Here is a 21069-nt window from a genome sequence, read left to right on the forward strand (position 1 = left end):
GAAGCGGTGTAGAAGACGAGAGAAACATATGTCTGTATGGAATGGCCTTGCAAGTTGCAAGGTTGCACCATCTGGCCAGAAAGACAGTTCAAAGTAGATTGTTTTGAGGTTCAATCTACAAAAAAAACATGTTTACAAAAGTCGAAAAAGTTGAATGGTGATAAGAAACTATTACAGGATCCCACTTATTATGAGCACTTGATGAATATGATATGCTCTCCAATTGCAAACTCCCATTAGTTTTTTCGATGCACGAGTGGACGACCGAGTAAATGTCGCCAAAAAGTATGGGAGCGAGCGACATTGTACAAACCATTTCGAAGACAGAAAGAGAGGAATGGCAATAAAAAATATTCTAATGGGGAAATGGAGGACGAATGTTTGCGAAGGGGGAGCTAGGAGTTTTACGAGGTGGGAGCGAATAGGAATAAGAACTTTCTAGATGGATGAGGGACCGGAGATTCTGAATTCCAAAAATGAGAAGTTATTCGATGAGGGATCCTAAAAACTAGAAGCCAATGATTCACACCAAGCAATTCAGTATGAAAGAAGAACAAAATGGAAAGACATGAAAAAAAACAAAGAAAAAACGACAAGGACGCCAACAAATAGTGTAAATTTCAATTTAAATATAGATCCTTGGAGAAAAGTGAGTCATCGAAACCTCGAAAGCATGATTATGTTGCAAAATGTTGTTTCAAAACAAACGAATGCAAAACCTAAGCCTTCGAGCGTAATAAGTAAGTCTGCGCGTTATCAAAGTAACAACTAGACAGGAAAAGGTACAAAATAGATTTGAAATATACATATGTACTTATGCACGAAGAGACATACATATCACAACATAAATCCGAAAGAAAAGGAAAATTTGGAACGAAAGATAATTGGCAGTTTCAACTGATGCTCAAGCACGTCTAGGATTGAAACAGAGGTGCAAAGGTGTGCAATTATTATGGGAGGTACATAGCATTCTATATTATGTATATGCAGAAGTTCAGATTGGTTTCTTTTTTATGGGCCCTTGGAAACAAATAGTATGTCGATAAAGTTTACAGTGTTTTTATTGGGACGCCTCCGAGTGACCATGGAGTTATAGGACGTGACCTATATCATTGGAAAGCTGAGAACACACTGATTCCAAATATATGTTCAATTTTTACCCTCAAGGTATGGTAGTCGAGAAAAACAAGGTCAAAGTTCGGGAAAATTTAGAATGAGGGTTTTCAGAAAAGTAATAATTTGTTATTTTTCCGAACTTTGACCTCGGTTTTTTCGAATACTAGGCCATGATTCTAAACCCAAACGAGAAAACCCAATTTTTGAGACAAGTTCTGAAATTTTTCTTAACAAAGTCTATACCATTGGATTCAACAACTTAAGAGCTAGCCACTCTCAAAATTAGAAGTCAATCGGATAAGTTTCAGGTGAGATAGAGAACTCAAAGCAATGCACATTCGCAATTTGTCACTCATCTGCGAATTGAAACACAAACGACACAACGACAGAAAAAAGCGAATGTAGCGAGGGCAAAACTGTGGAGATATGGGACCTATATCAGTGGAAAGCTAAGAAAACGCTGATTCCAAATTTATATTCAGTTTTTGTCTTCGAGGTCTGGTAATCGAGAACAACGAGGTTCACGGTCACCGGAGGCCTTCCCTAGTAAGTTTGGCAGAAAACAGACAATTTTGAGCAATTCTCATTATATGTAACTCTCACGCCCTGAAAAATCTTAAATTTTTCAGATCATTCTCATTCCGAGCGGATTCAGGTTGTTGTGCGTCAAAGGCGCGACAGCCCCCCCCCGCATTAGATATTGAGAGAGAAGATGTTCAGGGACCTTTGCAATTACCCATGTCCTCGCTGTCCCCACATTGTCCACTTTTTTCTTATCAACCACCAATTTCCATTCCCATTCATTTCCAGCAAGTGTTGCACTACATTTCATTTTGTTCTCTCCGCGTCGAGGGGCGTCGAGACACCTACCGTAGCCCTCCATTTTTTTTTCTTTTTCTTTTCCGCCTCTTTTTCTCTTTTCAGCACCTCCCCTTTACGCTATTCGTCTTTGTACACACTCCTCGTTTTTCGTTATCTCTTCTTTTGCCCTCTCGCGACGAGAAACACACACACACCGACCACGCTGTGGAAAGGGGTCGAAAACGAAATGATGACATATTAGAGGTGGCTGGGATTCGAATGGAGATAGAGAGAGATAGAGAGAGAGAGGGGAGCTATGAGCAAGTTGATATGGGAAAGAGAAAGAGAATAAATTGGAGAGTAAAAAAAGAAAGAGCAGACACGTAACAGACAATTTATATAAAAAGAAGATCAAATTGAAATTAAATGAGTTGAATGTTTATATGAAATATGATAGTCTGTGTTCAGGGTGTTTCATTTTCCAGCAAATTTCATTATGGGTTTGTGAAGTCCACCAATTTTCAGAGACGGAACAGATTTTATACAATGCATCTTGAAAAAAAGTAGAAACATTGACGAGGGAAAGTCATGGAGTCAGTTCCGAGTTATAGGACGTGACATATTTTATAGGATAGCAGAGAAAACTCTGATTCAAAATGTATATTCAGTATATTTGGAATCAGCGTTTTCTCAGCTTTCCAATGATATAGGTCACGTCCCATAACTCCTAAACGAGTCGAGTAACCAGGATTGACGATACAATTACAATTGGAACAGAATGGAGCCTACGGTAGAATGAAATTTCAAAATGAACGCCAAGATAAAAAGAAGAGATATGTACAATTTTGAAGTTATCAGCGTTAAAACTTTGATTAAGACCTTCAAAATAAGTGTGTCAATTCCTAAAGGTAATTAATTACAATCCATTTTCTTACTATTCAATCGAGTCCACCCAGCTGCCTAGTTCATTTTATCCTTTTGGTACGATCGTCATTAAATACGTGATATGTCTTTCGGCACTGCCTGTGCTACGTAGGCAATTATAGGTATACCATGAGCATAAGATAACATATAACAATAAAAATATGAATATCCATAAGGAGGCTCCCAGAGACAAAACCCCTTACGCTATGAACAAAAAACGAAGAGTTCGGAGTGAACGAGGGAACGAGATGGAAAGAACAATGAGTAGACTGCACTAATCTTTAAAAAAGGCATTAATTCATATTAGTTTGAACTTTCCATTCTGATTCAAATCATTTCAAAACGATGTGCAATTGATCGTAAGTGGAAATTCAAATGGAAAATCGCATTCCTTTGTTCCTCCGGCTCACAGTGAACGTGATCATCATACGTTTAGATTTGTCTTGGTTTGAACGTTTTATCAGTTCTTGAACTATTAACCCTTCTAAAGAATTCGAAGGTTAACCTTTCAAAACCGTCAGTTGTTTACCACTATTTTTAACATCGCTGGAATCAAAAATAAATCCGAAATATCAAGTAATTGCAGACCTTCTCCAAGATATGAGCGAATTAATTTTTTTGTTTAGTTTTATCTTGTACACTACTGACAGGTGTGACCTTTGTATGTTGTTGTTGTTTCATGTTGTTTCAAATGTTTTGAGACCGTATACTGTCCTGGCGCTCACGTTTTCGTAAGTCTTGGCCAATCTCATCATTTTTCACATTAGTCGATTTTTGGTATGGGAAATAAATTCAGCTCTAATGTTCAGAGCAAGATGAATGCAATGTCAAACATTAGACATTAATTAGTAACCATACATAAGAAATATCATGAAAACTAAATAAAGTACAAAATAGGTCAGAAAGTAAGGAAGAATGATTCACTAAAAATAGCTTTCTTTTGTCAGAAATCATTATCCATCTGGGATTTCCAAAATGTTCATTGATAATTATGACTACGTGACACTAGTCAATAACATGTCTACACATTCTATTTTGAACTCTTATCCGTCTTTTGTAATTAGAAAATTAGTATATGTCTGGTTAGGAGACTACAAATTCTAGTATTTGAAACGTATTTGCTGCTAGTACTTTCTTGTTTAAACGCAATGGAGTACCTGCTTTCCAGAATGAGCACACTTCCCTGGATAATGACTGCAGAGCAATTTGTTCAATACACCGAAAAGCTGCTGGAAGAAAATGAAAGTGGTATGTTTCAATTTGCAGAAATTCTTATTATTATTATTTTACAGCCAAAAAAGCTGATTCTGCTCCTTCGTCTCAATCGAATGCTGCATCTTTTGGAGCGGTCAACCCACTGATCTTCAACTTTCCCAGTTCAGTTGGTCTACCTCAAAGTTCAACGACATCACTTCCTGGAGTTCCTGTGAACTCACCAATCCCTGCGTCTCTTCCAATTGTTCCCCTGAACCTACCGGTCGCCGCTGCGCTTCCATCATTGCCGACGCCACCTGTCAACTATTCATTTCTTCTGGAAGCAATGGAGTACTGCAACACCCGTCCGGTCTACCTAGACCAAAAAATTAGTAAGTTCAGATTTCGGATAACCGTTAATGATGTTTCAATTTCAGAAGACTTCGGGTGTCTTTTCAACCAACTGAAGCCCGAAATCCCTCAACACGTCTCAAAGCCACGGAACCCTCCCTCCCTATTTGTTGACTGGTATGTCACGGCAGGAAAAGGAGATTGTCATGATGCGGGTTGGTATTTTTGGGAAAGTGAAAATACAGTTCTTTATTATGCCTATTTTAGTTCATAAATGGAGAAAGGGGAAAAGGGATCAACATGGAATTCTTCACGCAGAATGGACACTGCGCTACAAAATGCTCCAAGTCGAGCAAGATGACCAAGTGAAGCTGGGATACATCATTGTTAGCAAATGAGTTTATGTAATTTTTTCCTTTCATGTACACAGGTGGTTCGCGACGGAAGCATTGTGCGTTCGCGCGGTGTCGAATATGGGAGTCATAGGAAACTTATGTGCTAGTTATATGCCTGGTATATGGAAGCATGTTCTGCAGCGGGAAGCATATATGACCCACGCGCGATCCATGTTATTTTTGCCGTTTATCATGTCTACCGTCACCTCGTACGATGCCCTCGCCCACTAATTCCACCCATTATAATGTGTTGTTACTTTGCTATTCCATTCCGAGTCTGTTCAGCTCTATTCTTTATAACATATTCATTTTCTCCGTTTTCAGTTTTCATTGAAAACAAATTACGACCATACTTTCAGTAACAAAAACACAAATAGTTTTAGAGAAAGCTATAACTTATTTTCCCGTTCCTTTTCTTTCATTCCATTTCTTACCAAAAAAACAGAAATGAATCAAAAAAGTTTAAATCACCTAATCAACGAAATGAATGTTTTCCGAAAACCGTATAACACAGTGATGAGCTTCTTACTTCTCTCACTTCGTCTTGACAAAAACTTACCGTCTTACCTTTTTCCATCTAAAAATAATTATTATAGCCAATCCGAAGTAAGAAAAATAAAGACGCCCTTACTTTCATGGAATAAGATAACTTTATCATTTCATTTCATTGAGCTTTCCCTAAAAAATCGCGATTCAGCTTGAAAATTAAAATTATACTTTTCGGACATTAATTAAAAATTAATTTTTATTTAGTCGTAATTTGTTTTCAGCAAAATTTGACAAAAAGTGCATGAAAACCTTCGAAAACGGAGAAAATTATAAAAATGTCTTTGAAAAAAAATGCAGTTTCAATTACGATAAACAACACGCCATGGTGTAATGGCGGAGTGTCGTTGCAAGTTTCAGGTTTACGGTGAAAACATGGATCCTATATGCGAGCTATATGGAAGCACGCAGGATCCGTGCCACAAGCATCACGCCTCGAAGCATATCACTTCCGCGCGCGAAGCACATCGTTTTATGCGAGCACATGGGAGGTTATATGCTTCCATTTTGAATATGCCCCATATAGCATCCATCGCGAACCACCTGTGTATCCTCTTAGAGGTTCTTCCAAGCTTTCCCTCTCTATTTCTTTTCTATAACAACAATGAATTGTCAACACACTTCTTGGTGTAATAAAATTGTCTGGAAAACTGTCTTTTCTTATCAGTAACGCCAAGAAATTGAGTACTTCTTCATTTATTCAAGCTGCCCGGAACGCCCCGAGACGCAGAGCGGTCCCTCACCGTAGGATTCAATGGAGTGTCGTACTGGATCCGGAATAATGGAACGTCGTACTGGGCACAGGCATTGAGCTTCCCTTATATACTTGCAAGAGAAGCGCCTCAAAAGAATTTTCGGACTATTTTTACATCTAGGAGGAAAAAAGAGAAGGGGGAATGAAACAATGTGTGATGCAGAGAACGGACAAGTTGAAAAAAGAATTTGATTGAACGTGTGAGCTAATTTTCAGATTTGAGAATAAATTTATCAAGTTGTGGGACGGCACTGTTAACGCGAATAATTTCAGTCATCCAATGTCATCGATGAAAAAGATAATGAAGAAACATCAAGATACCCCGCTGTAATTTCCGAATTTCGACTATCGAAAGCGTCGTCCAAATTCTTCTCCAACTGCTCAACCGACTCCGTCTATCACATCAGAGTCCTGAAAATGTCAGGAAAATTCTCTAACTACATATAATTGTCATTTGAATATCGAACCAAGCTATTATTAAACATTGGGGTACAAGTTATTTAGAACTGACAAATAACGCAGGTCGTTTTCCAACTTCTTCGCAATTTTTTCGTCAGATTCATACCTGAATATTATTTCTGACAAAGTAATTATTAACAACGGCTTAAAACTACAAAAGTCCAAATCCTTCTCTCAAACTTCCTTAACGACCAACTAGTTATTCTTTTTCTCTTTCACACCTCTTTTGACTTATATACATCGGCTGACACCCTCATTGTAACTTGATAGTTTTAGGGTTAGCCGACTGACCCCTTCATTGCTTGGTTACTTTGTTTTTGATTACTAACTATTCACACTTTTGTGTGCCAATTATTCTCTCACCCTTACAATTGGTACGATTGATTCCATTAAGCTTAAAATTTCATTAAAGACAAGTATGCCGAATTCCATCAATCTCTTCCCACTCTACCAAACTCTACGTCAAGCTTTGATCAACCACAACCAGAGTAAGTTCACACTAAAATTCACTTTCAAACAAAAAAATTTCAGGAGAACTGCACCAACTTCTTGCATGACATCCATCTGGAGAAGTGGAATCTTTTGAAGACCAAGGTGAGATTTTATTAGAACAAGCGTATGTACATATAAATTTCCGATTCTTACAGAAGGTCAGAACCAATTCGTATTTGTTTGCAAGCCGCCAGACAATCGTCCCTTGTCTGCTATGTTTCCAAATAATTTTTCGGTAACTGAAGACTCTTCGGCTATTGCATCAGCAATAAACGACTTGGTGCAAGCAATACAAGGTTCAGAACAAGGTTGGTTTTGTTAAGGTTCTCGGGATTGCTGATTTTTACTTTTACAGCGCCGAATGTGGCTTCGACTAGTTCATTGAATGAGCAGACAATATCCACAAGCCCAACTTTAGACATTGCTGACCCGGAAACCGGTGAAATTCCATGTAATTCAAATGAGGAATCAAATAATATTCTTTTTTGTCATTTCAGTCTGTGATCCAGTTCAAAGTACCTCTTCTGAATACATTCTTCAAATCCAGAAAGTCGCCGAAACAGGAAAGTCCGAGCACGCGAGAAGAATGAAGTAAAACAGTTCCCTCCACTTACGGAGGGAACTTCTGAGTTCAAGGAAAGATTTGAGGAAGCTAAGCAACATTTTAGTACTAGCGTGGTCTATTTAGATCCGTTCTTCTGTGAGTTTATTTAAATTTTTTCAACACAAATGCATACCCAAAAGTTTCAGGCAACCGGGCAAACCTCTTCAATCCACGGGTCACGAATTCTATCCCTCAGAAAGTTGGCATGATGATGATAAATGCGAAAACTCTGTACTGGTTCTGGAGAAGATCAACTGCAATTGGATTTGAAAGAAAAACATTAGGTGAGTTTATTTTCCCTACTCACAATAAGTTTCTTTCCCGTACTGACAAAATAATTGTGTTTTAGACAAGGAATGGGAAGATATCAAGAAAGAGAAGGGAACCGTCTACTGGGAATGGATCGGACGAGAGATTCAACTCCATGATGAGTTTGTCGTTCAACTGCGGAAAGGATTCATCCGCGCCGATTCTCTGAAATAGGGATGGACTGAAAGGTGATTGAGTGGAGCCCTCTGATAACACAATCTTCTCCGTATCAATACAGAAATTCTGCTGCCGCCATTTCCATTTCCCATCTTTTTTGCAAATCACTTTTTCTCTTGCCTTCCCCACTATGTGTTTTATGCCACCCTCCTCATTCTTCTTTTTTTCTTCTTCATACTTGTATTCGCTCGTGTCTGTGTTTTTCTTTTCATTGTGCGCATTGTTGACCCAAATTTTCTTCTGAATCTTCTGAATTTTTCTTCTGAATGTTTTGTTCTTTAAATTGATTCATATGTATCTTAACAGTTACAAATAAACCTATAAATTCAAAAAAAATTAGAAAACATATCCTGAGTACTTGCGACATTAGATTCACTCAGTTTTATGCAAATCTTTCAATGACTCACTAGAGAAGGTCACCGTGTGACCTTGGAGTTATGGAACGTGACCTATATCATTGGAAGGCTGAGAAAACGCTGATTTCGAATATATGTTCAGTTTTTGCCCTCGAGAAAAATTAGGTCAACGTTTGGGCCGCTGACAAGTCAGATATTTTTCACACACGTTGTCGGTCCAAACTTTGACCTCATTTCTCTCGAATACCAGGCCTCGGTGGCAAAAACTGAATATATTTTTGGAATCAGGATTTTCTCAGCTTTGTAATGATATAGGTCACGTCCGATAACTCCATGGTCACTTGGCGATCTTCCCTAGTCACACAACACTTCTGTTTTAAAATTGGAATTTGAACATTTTCTACATTTCGCATTCAACCCCTTCGTTGTGACTTCCCCTTTCGAAGCTACTGATCTTCTCCCTATTCGCTAAGCTGCTTGTAAAACAGCGTTCTGCGAGTTCCATTTGCTCAACAGGTGCAAGGTAACATAAGATTAAGGATGAGAATGAAGCAGGGAACGGTTTATTAATTATCGGTTTTAATACGAGAATTGTGTCTACTGACTTGTAATCGATATCAGATTTCTACAGTAGCGAGCATAAGTGAGTACCCCTTGGTACTTTCATGTGTAACTCAGCTGAATCATGTCCGTTTTGCCTAAACTTTTTTTTGAAAGGAAGCCAAAATATTCAGCAATACGAATATATGTTTTTTTAAAAACTTCCATCACTGATTTTTTCGATAATCGATTTTTCCTGATCTTGATTTGAAAATCCGAAAAAAAACTTTTTATTTTTCTCTTGGAGTTATTGAGTTTTTGATGTCAAAATGATGGAACATGTTCAAATAAACAAAAAATTATGTTGAATTGACTTCTTAACTCCTGAGCATCGTGCTAGAGCTCCAGAAGTCAAAAGTAATGCATTCGAAAAAATCTTCATAACTCCTCAAAAAAGGCTTCAAATTAGCCGAAACATGCACCAAAAGACGTGTCTTGAGTTTTTCTACAAACCAACATTAAAAAATTACAAATTAAGAAAAAATAATTTTTCTAGTTTTTTCACTAACAATTTTTTTTAATTCCTATTTTTTCTCAATTTCTGGTATTTTCTGGATGAAAAACAAACATAACTTTCAAATACTGCATGCAAGATGCTTTCTCACACATAATAAAACACATTTATGTGTTCCTTGTTCGTGTTGAAGTCACAAAATACCAGAAATTGAGAAAAATAGGAATTTAAAAAATTTTTTGTGAAAAAACTAGAAAAATTATTTTTTTTAAATCTGTAATTTTTTGATGTTGGTTTGTAGAAAAACTCAAGACACGTCTTTTGGTGCATGTTTTGGCTAATTTGAAACCTCTTTTGATGAGTTATGAAGATTTTTCCGTGGACATTACTTTTGACTTCTGGAGCTCTAGCACGATGCTCAGGAGTTGAGAAGCCAATTCAACATAATTTTTTGTTTATCTGAACATGTTCCATCATTTTGACATCAAAAACTCAATAACTCCAAGAGAAAAATAAAAAGTTTTTTTTCGGATTTTCAAAACAAGATCAGGAAAAATCGATTATCGAAAAAATCAGTGATGGAAGTTTTTCAAAAAAACTATATTCGTATTGCTGAATATTTTGGCTTCCTTTCAAAAAAAAGTTTAGGCAAAACGGACATGATTCAGCTGAGTTACACATGAAAGTACCTAGGGGTACTCACTTATGCTCGCTACTGTACCTGTAAAAATGATATATTTTATAATTTCAAGGTACTGTTCAACAATATGAAGTGTACCGATTTATTTTCAGTTTTGTGGTAACACTTCAGCTTTTGTACATAAGTCTTCCGATGACTCTTCTTGAAATTTATAAAGTTGTCCTGTGGAGGGGCCAGTCACGAGGTCTCATAACAGAAAACGTCCGCTCTCTCTCTAGGCAAAAACATGTCAAATACTGTGAACGGGTGGCTTGTACTCCCTCACATCCTGGCACCACCAACCACCTTTTGAATGCAAATCGCATATGTTTTCTCACGACCGGTTGTTCGATGTGTCTATTTTTTATTTCTATTACCACCAGGGTATACTGTTCGCTTTTTTCTATTTCCTCTCAACCGTCCTTTTTTTATACTTTGCAGTTTTTGCTTAGTTTCGAAATGTTACGAAAAACTTATGTTCATTTGTCCTTGACACGATTATCATAAGAAAAAAGTATGAGATTAATAATTAATAATAATTAAAATAATAATTTCATAACCTCGGTCCCTCGAAATAGAATTGTGTTATACTTTTTTCTTCAAACCTCCGTCAGAACCATTCTCATGGCACCCCACTGTGCATTGTAATCTGCATGTTCCTTTTAAGATTTCCCGGATTGTACCTGGGCTACTGTAAGTACTAATCCTCATTACTACGGTGATGAAAACGATGAGCGGGAAATCGTGGCGGGTTCCTTTTTAACTTTTGAGCAGATGGCCTTGAGAATGAGAGAGTGAATGAAGAGGGAGAACGCAAATAGAACGGATAGGTATGAGAAAATATAGATTTTGTTTATATGTAAGAAATCAAGGTCTGTAACAGAAAAAATCAAGGAGGAAGAATTTTATGATGGAGAGAGAAATAGAAAAGACTAGTGTACTTACGTTTCTACATTTTCCAAATCTACTTGTATTTGTACATTTCACCTTCCGAATTCTTGCTTTATACGAAACAAAGTACGTTTATCATGATTCGTATCTCGCTTTTATTCATCATCATACATTTTTCGTTTTCTTTCTTTTTGGCACTCTCTGCTTTTGGCCTCAATGACATCTTTTATATCTTTTTTGACTGACGCTATCATCTTAAAGTAGCCTATTTTTTCAGAATAATGAATTCAACACCGCCGTTTCCATCATGGGAAGATTATTTGAAGATGTTGAGTGGATCGGGACTTGGAGGACGGGCGAACTCATCGAACTCGGTGCCTTGTGAGTTTGAAATTTGAATTTTCATGAACTAAAAGTCAATTTTTTCTTAACATTCAGCGCTTGTCTCTCTCGCTGCGCCGTTGCCGAGTTGCCTCGTACCTAGAAGACCAGTACTAACTCTCACTCGAACTGCAAGCTCACTGCCAGCCACTACAACGACAGTGACAGTGCAAACACCAACAACTCCGGACCCTCCTTTAGCAATCCTGCAAAAGCAAGTATTCTGTTCGTACGAAGTCCGACGTCCACACGCGAGGATACCAGAGTCATGTTATGGCTCATTTTCGGAAGATGTTTCTGAAGCTTCAATGGAGTCGCCGGTTCCACCACTCATACCTTTGTCGTCGTCTTCATTGGTGTCAGAACATTTGACTAGCTCTTCTTTGACACTTTCGAACTCATCCATTTTGTCGTCTCCACAGATTTCATTTCAAGAATCGCAAATTGGTTTGACAATGACTGCACCAATGCATTCTAGAGACGAACCGAGAATTAGAAGCCAGTCAGCAAGTCAGCCAGATACTACAACAGAGTGCTCAAGAACCACTCCATTTACGTCTGCCGTCATGTTAAACCGGCTAATTGTGAGTAATACTCAAACAACAGAAAAGGAATCGTCCAGTCTTCAATCACCGGTGGGATCTCAAATATCATCTTCAGCTGCAACTTCACCGAGCCCTTCGCTAGCAGCAGATTCTACAGCCTCACCCCATCACATGTTGGCCACCACGATGCCCTCGGAAGCTAGCCCAGGAGCTAGCCCAGCAGTGAACACTGGAGCCACGGGAATAAAACGGTTTTCTTCTCCCCCGCCAAATCAACTGCCAGTAAAAGTTGCACGCAGTTCTTCTCCATCTCGCACATCCTCGGTTCCGCAGACTTCACCCCCAACTACTAACGCTCTCAGTTCACCACACCCAGCTCCATCCACCAGCAACATCAACGTTTTGTCTGCTGGGTCTATATCACACTCCAGACTACTCCAGACACTCCAGACATTCCAGACTCTTGACTCCAGACCAGACCAGACTGCTCAAGCCATTGCAACTGGACATATGGTTCTTCCGGTTGTAACCCAAGGTAAGTTCAGTTTCCAGTGGCTACATTTGAAATCGGATCTCTTTTCAAACTGAAGACCTAAAAGTGAAACTTTTCAGCCTTCCCTCTGGATCCATCGATGAACTGGTCAGGATCTGGCATTCCTGACACCATTCCCCTCATCGAGCCAACACCGGACTATAAGTGCCTAAGAGAGCTCCGAACGTACCGCACTAAGCGGATGAGGGCAGCTGGGAAAATTCAAATCCCGGCTCCACTGCTCCCAGGTACTCCGGAGTACTATCGATTGTACCTCGCCGCAATGAAGAATGCTGGAGAGTCGGCAGTTTATAAGGATCCGAAGATGAGTGAGTTTATTCTGTTGTCACTAAAACACAGTTTCCTTATTTCAGCACTCCGTTCGTCCATCTTCGATCCGAACAGCGCGGCAACTCTCCCTCAACAGGTGAAGTACCCCATGGGGTCATTTGTCTGTTATAGAAGTTGGAGGCGCAGTCAAAACGTCAAATTGGATGAAATCAGTGAGTTCAAACAATACAATGCTGAAAAACTGGGTGCATACTTTCAGAAAAAGAGTGGGAGGTCATTAAAAGAGAAAATGGAGCGGAAAAGAAAGAGTGGGTCGTTCGAGCATCGAACCTCCTCAATGAGCACTATGCCCAGTTGAGGGCCGGGTATATTGTGCTGAAGTCGGTGGATGGAAAAAAGAAAAAGGTTGAGAGACGATTCAAGAGAAATGAAGCTGATAAGGAGGAATCGGACGAAGAGGACAAGGAGGAAGATGATGACCTTGATTCGTAATTATTCTGCTTTCAAGTTATTGTTCCGTTTTTTTCAAATTTCATTGTGCCTTCTTCCACATCAAATCTCACTTTCTTTCTTCTCGATCTGTTCGCTTTAATAGTTTCCTTTCATTATCGGTTCACACATCTACCCAAAGAAACTCTTTTTACTATTTCTCCCTTTCTATATTGCCTATACATCTCTGATTTACTGTTTGACATATCTACCTGTGACGTTTTTAATTACCCTGTTTTCCTTCTCTTTTTTCTGGTTTGAATTTCTATCCCTCTTCTACATGTTTTTCTATTCTTGTTTTTTTTTAAATCCCGCTTACCAATTATCTTGCTTCCTTCGATGATAAAATAAACTCAATATGAAAACCCTCCAAAAGTCTCACTGGGACCAAGCAATATCCCTTCAACACGTTTTCAGCTTGAACATGTCCATACTAACAAGAGTCAGATATGCTTTGTTCGGGGCCGAGGCACACCTAGAATTCAGATGGGCCGAAGCGTTATCATCGAGGCGAGTATACAAACTTGCGTATACGAGGCCAACCTCTACACACGCAGATGCTGTAAGGGATTAGCGGGGAGAAAGATATTGGTGCAACAAGTCAAGATGGAGTTATTGCGAAAAAAAAAGAGTAGATGATCCCTCTTTTTTCTGCTTCAAAGATGTAATATTTGATATTTTGTCAAAAATCTTTATACAATCTTGTAGATTAGATCTAGCTCTACATCTTTGTAGTTGACAACTTTTTGATAACTCCACCCACTTTTGAGATATGCGTCTTTCACTGTTAGCCTCTATGACACACGCGACTACAGTATCCAACCATTAAAGGCGCATATCTTAAAAGTGGGCGGTCCTATCAAAAAGTGGTAAATTGGAAAAAAAGAGAATTAGGTATGATCTGTAGAACCGTGTTACAATGAAATTTCTACAGTGACCCAAAAAGCCGTGACGGGATCTCAAAGTTAGCCGATTTCCACCGAACTATTTTACAGCTGCAAAACGGTAAAATTTCAACTTTGAGCGGAGTTACATGTCATAAACTAAAACTCTCACTTTATTATTAATTATAATACAACTGACTATAATTAAAATATCAAATACACATGTTAAATTAATAAGTTAAAAACAAGTTAATAATCCTCCTAATTCTTCCTTCTTCTCAACGTCCGTGTCTTGATTTGCTGTTGTTTTTGCACTTTGATCATCCCAGCCTTCTCCTGTTTCTTCTGCATCTCCTTCGTCTTTTTCAACTTGTTCCTCCAATTTCTTTGTACCGTTGAACTGAGATCTTCCCATTTAGAGCCTGAAATAAGAAGCTTTATTCAATTGTCACAAAAATGAGGACTCACAATTCATCACATCTTTATTCACCGTTTTGTAGAAATCCGAGTGTGTTCCTGTTTCGAGATCCAAAACGAGTTGAGGAATCATCTTCTTTCCATCGGGATTGAACAGGTACGAGCTGAGATCTGAGATACAAATTTGAAATTTCCAATAAATAAATATGATAATCGAGGGCTACATACCATAATCCATAAGCTCCTCTGAATAGAAATTTTCGCGACAAAACTTGATCGCATCTCTGAATTCCTTCATTTGATCGTCAATATTCTCATCTTGTTCAACGATTTCTTCTCGAATGGCTTCTGGAACAAAGGATTCGATATCCGAATGTTGAATCGTGTCTTCTATGACAAGTGGAGTGAGATTTGGAGGAGACGGAGTGAAGTTGAAAGGTGGGATGTCTGGGCTTGTTGAAAGAAGATGGATCTGAAGTTGTTCTGAAATTTTTTAGATTATTTTTTGGACACTTGAAGAGCTGTGAACACTCGCCAGCTTCCATCATTAGTACGGGCTCATGACCAGGGTGAGCACCGGCGTGGAAAAATGATTTGGATTGAGAATCGAGACATGCTGCTGCATTCTCTGAATAAATAAGGTACCGTAAAACCTCTAATAGAGGTGCCCCTCAGCAAAGTCTATTTATGTATATCTTTTTTCTCAAAAGAGATACCAAAAAGTTCTCAACAGACAAAATATAGCTAAATACTTATAAAATATTTCTTTAGTTGGAAAATTTTTGATAGCTCTCAAGGCAGTTGAGATATTGTGCTCCAAACTTCTGAGGGCTCCTCTATTAGAGGTTTAACAGTGTTAAGTATTTAATCCAACAAAATCTCACCTTCTTGCAACTTCTTCACTTCATCCCTGAGCTTCTGAATCTCGTCATCTTTCCCCCGAGCCTCACATTCAAGAATCGTGCACTTGGACTCACAATCTTCCACCTTTTTCTCCAATTCCGTTTTTTGAGACTGCGTTGTCTCGCAATGAGCTCGTAGAGAATGGATGTATGTTTTCAGTTTGTGATTCTCTGGAAAATTGGATTTTTTTGTATAGAGACACGTTTTGGGTGCATACCTTCGGTCAAATCGTGGATCTTTATCACTTGAACATAGTAGGTGGTGGTGAGACTGTCGGCTCTTTTCTCAAGTGCAGCTAGTCGAGAATCTGAAAAAAAACTCTATGGAAAAGTCTTTGGAAAATTCTCTTACCGTCTTGTTGTGTGTTTGGCGGGAACCGGAAGAAATTGTAGTCGTTGTTTGGATGATTCATTCTGAAACAAATATGTTTTGATAATAGCTGAAAACTTTAAATTATGAAAAGGCGAAAGAAAAAGTGAGAAATCGGAAATATTGCATGACGAAAAAGACGAGAAAGATCATCGCGCGGGAGAGTGCAAAACGAAAGACAACCCTGTGATCTACTAGAGAGAAAATAACTCTTCTCATCAAAACATGTATATTGCAGGTCTAAAAACTATCATTTTCTATCATTCTATAAAATGTTCAAGGATACTGTAGAAATGGCCGAGAAAAATTATTTTATTCTGGATTCTGGATTTATAAAGAAAATTTGTGTTCACCTTTCTGAAATTTTCAATTTTCGAGAAAATCGAAACCTCAATATTTTTCTATCATATCTAGAGGACAACTTGCTCTCAAGTCTGTCTTTCTGTGTCTCCGTTTGTCCGGATGTCCAGGGTGCTCAAACTTTATATGACTAGAACAATGAGCATTCCGAATCTAAAAATTTTGAATTTTTGGTAGGTAAAAGATTAATCAAGATACAAGCGTTCCCCACACTAAAATATGTGTACATATCTCAGTTCATTTTTGGCATACTGAACATCTGAAAATAGATTTAGAATCGACATGACGTCAGACTTTTAAACATATATAAATTGTAATGAATCGGACATTTGGACATCCAGGGCTACATGCACATTTTTTTCTGCGTTCCAAAAAATGACAACAATTTCAAGAGAAGTCTCCTTGCACACCTCCACCTGCGCATTTTCTTCTGCTTCAGTGCCAAATTGAGTTTGTCTGTCTGTTTTCCCTTGTCATGTGCGCAGACATTTGGGTAGTGTGGATTGTAGCGAATTTCAAAACGGATTATCGAAAAATAGCAGGTGGTGATGTGAGGAAAAAGTAACATTTGGATGCACATAACGGATCTCTCACAAACAAGTGTTCGACAAGATTTTTTTTTGAAATCGTGATTCTTCTTCATCATTCTTCCCCTCTTCCTTTCTCAAGCAAACACCTATAAGAAGTCGGTGCCCCCCGCGCCATCGCCCACTCTCAACATAGTGAACGGCGGAAGTCGAAAAATGTCGGTACACAGTGTATGCTGTACAACTATGGTTTGTCAGTGTAGGCAGTCATGTATACGGGTAAAAACACATGTAAACTAGTAATGTAACGGTGTGAGAACTCGAACTCTAAATTTTTGGAAGAAAAAGGTCTACCGAGAGGTGGGCTGACATTCTTAACTTATTCTTAGCTTACACATTTCAACACACATATTTTCTATTTCTCAAAAAACATTCTGTTCTGAGTTTCTTCCTCAACACCAAGAATCTTTTCCCCCTCTATATTACCCGAGTCTTTTCCGCGTCTCTTCTATCCCGCCGAGTCTCTTCATTCACTTGGCAAACTGCCAGAAGACAACGCAACGAGACGGCGAGTCATATGCACCATTCCAAAAGATATTCTGATGATCTGTTGCGCAATAACAAACGAAGGAAGCAACTTTTGCCGTCTGGTCACGTAGTATACTAAACGAGCAGAAAGACACTAAACGAGCAGCATGGCTAGGAACGATTGTAATCTCTGGTCATATGGTATAGAATACATGGTATAAATAGTGACGGAAAAACAGGATAATCGGTAGAATAATAAAATGGAAGGAATTTTTAACAGGTAAATATTATAGCTTATTAAAAAGCTAAACCAAATACAAAAACGATACAAAAAAAAAGAGAACAATTTTGGGAGGAGAAAGTGAAAGTGGTAGAGAAACAGATGAACTTTAGTAATGGGATTATTCCTGACATGTAAAAGTGTATTTTAATACATTTTTTCCTTATTCAAGAGCGTCGAGAAACCATTTTTACAAATATCAGTTTAGCATTGGTCTAACAGCATTTTTCGTCATGCTTATGTAGAAAAACTGTTTAAAAAAAGGGTGAAAATGTAAATTTTCCACCGCTCGTGAATAAGGTAAGTTGTGTAGTAAAACACATTTTTACATGACCTGAGTAACCACATAACGGTTTTTTGATGTGCACCAGGATACAACCTTTCATTCGTTGACTATCTTCCCTTTGTCTTCTTGAAAGGTTACTTTTTTCCTCTTGAGCGTTTTCATTCTGAAATGAAAATTTTCAAGTTTATCCACGATTTTATTTTTTTTTTAAACAACATACTTTTTATCTCTATTTCCCAAAATTTTGGTGACGGAAGCTGCATTTGAAGGCTGTTTCGGAAGGGGCTTTGGTGGCATCTTTGGTTGTTTGCTTCTTCCTGAAAAATGAATCAGTTTTGATAAGAATGAATCTTGGAGCATATTACCGGGAACAGCTTTTTCCAAGCATTTGTACGGAGCCATCGATTTCATTCGTTCTGAAATTTGGTAAAATTAGAAATTACACACATTTTAATGTACAAAAATAATACACATAGTCTACGTCCTTATTTTGAGAAGTGTTTGTCCACTAAAAATTAAAAACTTTTTTTCTGCGGTTTTTCAGAATCCACCGCGTATTTCAGACCCAACAAATTAATATGTAAGTTAGAACTCACTGATTATCTCTTCCATTCCTTTTCCAGAAGTCTGGGTGGCGGCTTCTTTCTGGAGAGTGGACATGGTAGCTGATGCTTCTTTTGTAATTAGTTTCTGAAATCCAATAGTGTTTTAAAGACCGACACAACTGAATCAGGCATTCAAACGTATTATAAAAGAAAACGAGGATGTGCTTAAAATCATCTTGTGTGTCAAAGTGGGCACTGATAAGCTCGGTCTCCAGCTTTCTTAGTCGGATGACACACAAAGGTGATAACTCGCGTTTTATGTCCATCAAATCAGAGTTATGATCGTTTCACTCTTTTTGGAGGTGCCGATGCATTGAGGAAGAAGAAGAGATACACAGAAAAGGATGGTAGGTCTCGGGTAAACACACCAACGGGTTCCTTCGTGGGGGCATAGAGAAGGAAGGGGTCTGAGATACCAAAATGGAAAAGATGGGAAGATAGGTTTGATTGACAAAGACTTGAGGAACTTCTGAAAAAGAGACTAGTTCCGGGTTTAAAAATGTGATAAAGAATGTAAAATTTAGTCGAAAAAAAACTCGTAAAATGAACAAAAATACAAATCTGACGAATCCTCGAGCACACGTTTCAAAACTTCTGAAAAGAATAAGTAGTGACGATTAGTGTTCGAAACTAGAATCAGTCTCTGGCTGGAATCTTCAAAAGAAAATTTACATTTTGATTTCCAGCAAATGAAACTGCAGTCAAAGTTTCAGAAAACAGTAACCACATTTCCCATATACCATGAAAATTGTGATATAACGGCACCTCCTACATGCTCAAAATTCACCATTAGCATTCTCCTGGGTATGTATTTGAAACATATGATTTCGTTCTATGAATTGCAACCGGCACACGAGAATTCATTTCTGTTAAACGAACGAGGAGAAGGAATACTCATCAAAGGGGTAATGTCCTGCCACACTTGTTCATTTTTACCGAATTCATTCTTCGAAAATGGAAAAAAAACATAAATTTGAATTCGAGTCATTATCTTTGTCGAGAACGTGTTGTATGTAGTCTCAGGAAGCAAGAAATCGAGGCTCCTTTATTTTATGAGAACCAGCTTGACATTTTGGAACGAAACAATGAAAGTGAACAATTTCCTATTTCAACATCGAAAAAAGGCCATGTTGTTTCTAGAGGACACTTAACCGAACATTTCCGTTCTTGTTCAACGTGCTCTCGAACGAAATATCATTCTTATGGAAAGTCTGTTCATCTGTATTTTCTGTGTCTTACTTTTTCCTCCTCCCAATTCTTCTGTTCCACACGTTGCATTTTGTTTTATAAACACCAATACATATGTATCATGTTACCTCCTCACACATTCGATTCGTCGCCTGCTGGCACGCTGCCAAAACAGACAACTCGGCAGCCCAGGTGCGAAGTGACCTTTCTAAAAGATGTACTGATGATGGTGTTGCGCAATCTTTCTTCTGCCAGAATATACATATGCAGGCCAACAGACGTGAAAAAGATGATCTCTGGTTTTGTCCGTGATGTCATGGATATTCAAAAGATTTATGTGGAGGGAATTTCCAACATTAGGCTATCATGGGGATTAAATAGAAATCACTGTGTTCCAGAGAAGCAACCATAAATTCCAGTCCGTTCAAGTCTACGAACTACATAAAATCTTTATTATAACGGCATGCAATTATATTTTTCAACTGCCTTCCAGAGAAGTTTGGGGGTTTATTGAGATTCTTAAAAGTTCACTAAAAAAACGTTTTTGGAAATTCTGTTTGCTATTGCTATGCTAACACGGTGATTTCAATCAGAATCATGGTAATACATACCCAGGAGAATGCTAATGACGAATATTGAGCATGTAGGAGGTGCCGTCATAATACAGTACGGTATATCCCGTTCACATTGTATCACTCCGGATATACACACCGACCCATCGAAAAGTATTCCCTTTGCTTCTAAAATCGCTTTTCCTTTTCGGCAAAGTGCCAGAGAAGGAGACTCCACAACAAATGACGCGGGGCAGAGGTCATTGCCAACTCAAGAAGACAGAATTGGTCGTAGCTGATTTCACATCAAACTCATTTGAGTCAAAAGTGGACTAGAAACTTTGTCTCCATTGTTACTTTTTCCTGGCGGGCCACCTACGGCATTCAAATTTGCAGTTTTTTCAGAAATACAGTATACACCCCCAACATTCATATATTTTTCACATTCATGAAAAATGAAAGTGTTATTTGACAACTCACCTCCCAACACGGTGGTTGGGGAAGCAGCGAGGGGCATCGAACACGAGTGCATGATAAAACGTGGGAATCTCATCTAGCATTCAATAGTGCTCGCTCCGGAATTTTCGAACAATATTGTACGGTTTTTGCATACATTAAAGTACAGGAATGAATGATACGAATTGGTTTTTTTTTAACTTTTAGCATTAGATTATCTAACAAAATGAGTGAGTTCAAACCCATACATGTTTCCTTTTCATACTTTTTTAGTTTTCCCTCCTGCACCTGTCACTATTCTCCAAGGTCACTTTCACTTTTTATAAACTTTTTTCAACGCCTCGTTGTTATTCGACCCAAACCACCACCTGCTCG

The 21069-nt window shown here is 38.3% G+C and overlaps 5 protein-coding genes across 5 annotated transcripts; 3 read left to right on the forward strand and 2 right to left on the reverse strand.

Annotated features, from left to right (window-relative positions):
* Positions 1-3989: 3989 nt before the first annotated feature.
* GCK72_007047 (uncharacterized protein) lies at positions 3990-4784 on the forward strand (the record flags this gene model as incomplete). The annotated part of the gene is made up of 4 exons (XM_053725954.1): positions 3990-4089; positions 4134-4427; positions 4473-4601; positions 4654-4784. 4 exons carry the CDS (start codon positions 3990-3992, stop codon positions 4782-4784), a joined length of 654 nt encoding a protein of 217 aa, XP_053590148.1.
* Positions 4785-6958: 2174 nt separating this feature from the next.
* On the forward strand, positions 6959-8119 carry GCK72_007048 (uncharacterized protein; the record flags this gene model as incomplete). The annotated part of the gene is made up of 6 exons (XM_053725955.1): positions 6959-7028; positions 7188-7340; positions 7388-7528; positions 7580-7732; positions 7783-7920; positions 7986-8119. The coding sequence occupies 6 exons, from the start codon at positions 6959-6961 to the stop codon at positions 8117-8119; spliced, it is 789 nt and encodes a 262-aa protein (XP_053590149.1).
* Positions 8120-11383: 3264 nt separating this feature from the next.
* Positions 11384-13343, forward strand: GCK72_007049 (uncharacterized protein; the record flags this gene model as incomplete). Its single annotated transcript, XM_053725956.1, has 5 exons — positions 11384-11483; positions 11541-12563; positions 12641-12889; positions 12935-13063; positions 13111-13343. The coding sequence occupies 5 exons, from the start codon at positions 11384-11386 to the stop codon at positions 13341-13343; spliced, it is 1734 nt and encodes a 577-aa protein (XP_053590150.1).
* Positions 13344-14485: 1142 nt separating this feature from the next.
* On the reverse strand, positions 14486-15956 carry GCK72_007050 (uncharacterized protein; the record flags this gene model as incomplete). The annotated part of the gene is made up of 7 exons (XM_003110161.2): positions 14486-14646; positions 14693-14812; positions 14870-15124; positions 15177-15269; positions 15526-15714; positions 15762-15851; positions 15896-15956. The coding sequence occupies 7 exons, from the start codon at positions 15954-15956 to the stop codon at positions 14486-14488; spliced, it is 969 nt and encodes a 322-aa protein (XP_003110209.2).
* Positions 15957-17990: 2034 nt separating this feature from the next.
* GCK72_007051 (uncharacterized protein) lies at positions 17991-18554 on the reverse strand (the record flags this gene model as incomplete). Its single annotated transcript, XM_003109946.2, has 4 exons — positions 17991-18057; positions 18115-18211; positions 18260-18310; positions 18491-18554. 4 exons carry the CDS (start codon positions 18552-18554, stop codon positions 17991-17993), a joined length of 279 nt encoding a protein of 92 aa, XP_003109994.2.
* Between the last annotated feature and the right edge of the window lie 2515 nt (positions 18555-21069).

Source organism: Caenorhabditis remanei, chromosome II (assembly GCF_010183535.1).
Source record: "Caenorhabditis remanei strain PX506 chromosome II, whole genome shotgun sequence".
Lineage (NCBI taxonomy): Eukaryota > Metazoa > Nematoda > Chromadorea > Rhabditida > Rhabditidae > Caenorhabditis > Caenorhabditis remanei.